This window comes from Humulus lupulus, chromosome 2, assembly GCF_963169125.1.
Source record: "Humulus lupulus chromosome 2, drHumLupu1.1, whole genome shotgun sequence".
NCBI classification, from domain to species: Eukaryota; Viridiplantae; Streptophyta; class Magnoliopsida; order Rosales; family Cannabaceae; genus Humulus; species Humulus lupulus.
In genome coordinates, this window is record NC_084794.1 from 181,910,328 (window position 1) to 181,914,521 (window position 4,194).

At 30.6% G+C, this 4,194-nt stretch overlaps 1 protein-coding gene across 1 annotated transcript; it reads right to left on the reverse strand.

Moving 5' to 3' along the window:
• Positions 1–712: 712 nt before the first annotated feature.
• LOC133818776 (tetrapyrrole-binding protein, chloroplastic) lies at positions 713–1,785 on the reverse strand. Its single transcript, XM_062251823.1, has one exon. The coding sequence runs from the start codon at positions 1,670–1,672 to the stop codon at positions 857–859; it is 816 nt and encodes a 271-aa protein (XP_062107807.1). The 5' UTR covers positions 1,673–1,785; the 3' UTR covers positions 713–856.
• Positions 1,786–4,194: the final 2,409 nt, after the last annotated feature.

Sequence of the window (4,194 nt, forward strand, 5' to 3'; positions counted from 1 at the left end):
CTTGTCTATCAGATAACAACTTAAATGTCATGACTTTTTTTACGTAAAATATATATAAAATTGTTATATTTTAACTTATGTTACTTAATAAAAATAAATAGCTTACCATACCAAAATATAAAAATTTAATATTTAGTATTCACATATGATTTACTAAATATTTCATGACATTGAAATATTATTATATTGTAACTTGTGATATTTTTATCATATATTAATTCTCTTAAAATATATATTGAAAGTATTGTATCTTTTATAATGGAATGATAATTGTATACAAATAGTATACATAGTAAAAAAAATAGCTATATAATAAATCTTGTAAAAAAAAAACTATTATATTCTTTAGTAACTAATTTGTAGATGATGTTTATTTTTTGACAAAATTTTGTAGATGATGTTAAACTAGGGGTAAGAGAATATTATGTCAAAGTCAGGGTAAAAATATACTTATTTTGTCAATTAGGGGCAAAATAAAATTATGTAAGGTATAAAATCATTACTAATAAAAAAAAATCACTAATTTTTAATTTATGAAAACAGAAACAACCAAAAAAAAAAACAAAACGGCTAAGCTTTATTTTGTCTATTGCAGTACTGACCATGCATTGGCTCCCTACATGACACAGTCTTCCATGTTAATTAAAACTGTCCCAGTTGTACTAATATATTATATACATAAATATGCCCTGTAAATGTAAAGGCATGGACAAAGAAAAAAGAAAAGCAACTTTATAATTAAACTTATTCTTCTGTCTAAAAGTAATTTGAAAAAAAGCACAATAATCAATGTAATTAATTATACTTAAATACAAAACCAAACTGAATCAGCATTTTGTGCGTGGTATAAAATCAATCAAAAGCTGTAATCTGGTTTGAAACCTGCTGAAGACGGTTTTGGTTTCCCTATTCCTTTCAACAACGTTAACCCACCCACTATTCCGCCGCTTTCTTCTTCTTCTTCGTCACTCTCTTCATCTCCCTCCTCGAAAGCCGGATGAGTGAGAATACTGTTCAGCAACTGAGTACCTCTCAGAGCATTCGTCAATGGCAAATGCCCCTCGGGAGTGTCGTCGTTCAGCTCCCAAATGAACTCGCCGGGAAACGCCCTGTAATTATACTGCACCACCTCCGTCTCAAGCTTCTTCATCCACCCGACTTTGATGAAGAATCGGGTGAAGTCTCTGTTCATCTTCTTGAAAACTTTCCTCTGCACGCTGTACCCGAATCTCTCGTTGCTGTGGCTTCTCCACAGCTCGTCTATGGTTTTCATGTCCGATTTCGATATGAATTGAACCTCTGAGAAGAACACGTACCCTCGCTTCTGAGCCGCTTCGCCTGCCAGCACGATCAGCAACCGTCGCGTCTCCTCGTCGGCTTGCCGGAAGTCGGCCGCGGCGAGGTGGCGGCGGAGGTCATCGAAGGAGGAGGAAGAGGATGTAGAGGTTGTTGTTGCGGTGGTGGTGGTGTTTGGGGAGAGAGCGAATGTGGCAGTGGATGATGACGTGGAGGAGAGAGAGAGGGAGAGTGGTGGAGGTTGAGGAGGTGTTGTTGTTGTTGCTGTGGTGTTGGGTTTGAGGAAGGAGAGTGAAGAAGGAGGCGGAGGAGGAGGGCTGGGCTTGAAGAGAGAGTGGTGGTGGTGGGATATGGAGTGGAGAGTATTTGTGGCCATGAGAACTGAGGAGTAATAGAAGAAAGACAAAGAAATAATGGAAAAAGAGAATAATAAGAGGGAAATTGAGGAGTGAAGAGTGGAGATGTTGTTACTTAAGATATGTGTGAGGGAGAGATAAGATAGATAGTGAAGAAGGGGAATGAAGAGATCAACAGCTGAAATACAATGGTGGCTTCTGATTGGTTAGCTCAGGGTGAGGCTGGATTTTCTCTCTTGTTTCTTTTAGAAGATGATTCTCTTCTCTATTTACTTCATTTCATTTATACATGTGTATGCATCTCATCCATTAATTTATGTACATAATTTATTTTATAATTTGAATAGACTATATAACGTAATTTTGATTTTGAATTGTATACATAATAATTCTTTTAGATTTTTTTATACATAATTTATTAGTGGCCATTTTATTTTTCACAATTTATATAACAATAAGCTTAATTAATTTCTATCAACAAATATATGTTATAATAATGGTTATTTTTTTGGGGCTGAACAAAATAGTGAAGTACATTTAGTTTTACATATTAAGTCTTCTTTTCCTCAAAGAAAATATTAATTCTTCTTGTATATATTTAATATTTAATATTTAATAAATATAAATAATTTTTATAGAATTTTTTTTAATTAAATCAAATTGAGGTTAAAATAAATAAGCATTGAATTCAAAATAAAACTTATTTAAAATTAAAATTTAAGCAAAGGATTTTAGATTGCTTTAACACTCTTATCTTTTCTCATTCTCTCTTTTAATTATTTAATTATTAATAAATATATTATATGGATAAATTATGGTAAATATCTCCAAAGACATTTAGTAAATCACTTAAATATTAATTAATGGGGTATTGGTGGCGATAATACCTAATTTTTCTCAAAAGATTCACTTTAATACCCAAATCTTTTTTTAGCGGTAATAATACCTAAATCTATAATTTTGGTACATCTATTAGTACTCACCGTGAACTGTCCATTAAATATCCATGTGACACATTTTTATTAGTCTAATTGGCAGCGATAATACCCAAATCTTTTTAAAAGTACATTTTTTTTAAAAACTTTTGGTATTAAGGTGTAACTTTTAAAAAAATTGGGTATTATCATCGCCAATATCCTTTAATTAATTTGTTATTTTGAAGAAAAATAATTTAAATACTTTAAGCTTTAAGTTTAACTATTATGAAAATTAAATATTATGATTTTACTAATAATTTTTGTTCTAATGAGATATATATTTTTTTAAAATTTTAAATGATTTGGATTATATTTTTTCTTATTTTGAGCTAAGAAAATATTAATTTTTGTGATGAAGTTTTTTTATTTTTTAAGAAAAAAATAATTAAGAGTGCAAAACACACTTTATTTTTACTAAAACAATGTTCAAATCGAAAGATACTTTATTATATGTACTCATATTGTCTAAGTTAGAGAAAGTGCATTATATTTAACCAAGTGGAGAAGTGTTATTAGTGGTTAAATATAATGTGTTAAGTGTTTTACACAAGTTGGTGTAAAATATCTTAATAGTTTCACAAAATGGAAGTGTGAAATTTTTGTTTTTGTTATAGACATCTATAAATGACTTTTTGGTATTAAAATGATACAATGAGGTATCTAAGCATCCCAAAAAATTTGGGAACATTTGGAGTTGATTTGGGTTGAAAACAAATATTTTGACCAGGTTGTATGAAACACATGTTGCGTGGCTCATTTGCAATAAGCTAGAAAAGCAACAAGCGACATGTTGCATGTTGCTAGGTGACATGTTGCTTGTGTGGCGACTTGCGTGGCAACATGTCTCCATGCACTGTACGAAAAAACTCCATTTTTTAGCTCCAAAATGTATTTTAAAATAGTTTAATCCTATTGATGGTGCTAACCTATCTAAATGGTTTGTTTTTAGAATTTCTGAGGATTGATCACATCCATCTACTCTCTCTAGCTCTCCAAGACTCAATTTTTTCAAAGAAATTCATCAAGAATGCTTAAAAAAATTTAATATCAAAGGCTTATGTATCCCACTCCTTAATCCTCTTTTAGAAACCTCAAGCAAACCTTTTGGTTCTAATTTATGTTTAATTGATTTCTATAGTTTGTGTTATTGTATTTCTCTAATTTTTATCTTATCTATTATTGTTCTAACCACTAGTTCCCTAGCATTAGATACATCAAATTTCACACCTCAATTGTGTGAAATTGTTAAGTATTTTATACCACATTGTATAAGACGACTTAAAAATTGTATTTAACTAATAATAACAATCAATCACTTGGTTAAATACAATCCTATATCTCTAACTCAAAACAACATTGATGCATAAAATAAAGTATCTTTCGATCCAAACTTTACCTTAGTGAAAGTATTACATAACTTTATTGAAATCTTTGGTTGTATAAAAGCATTGAACCAATTAATCCTAGTGATAAAATAGGTAACACCTCACACATCACATCCTGACCACTCATTTTTCCATTTTCACACTTAGCACTATTATGACTTTGTGCTCATCTATTCATGA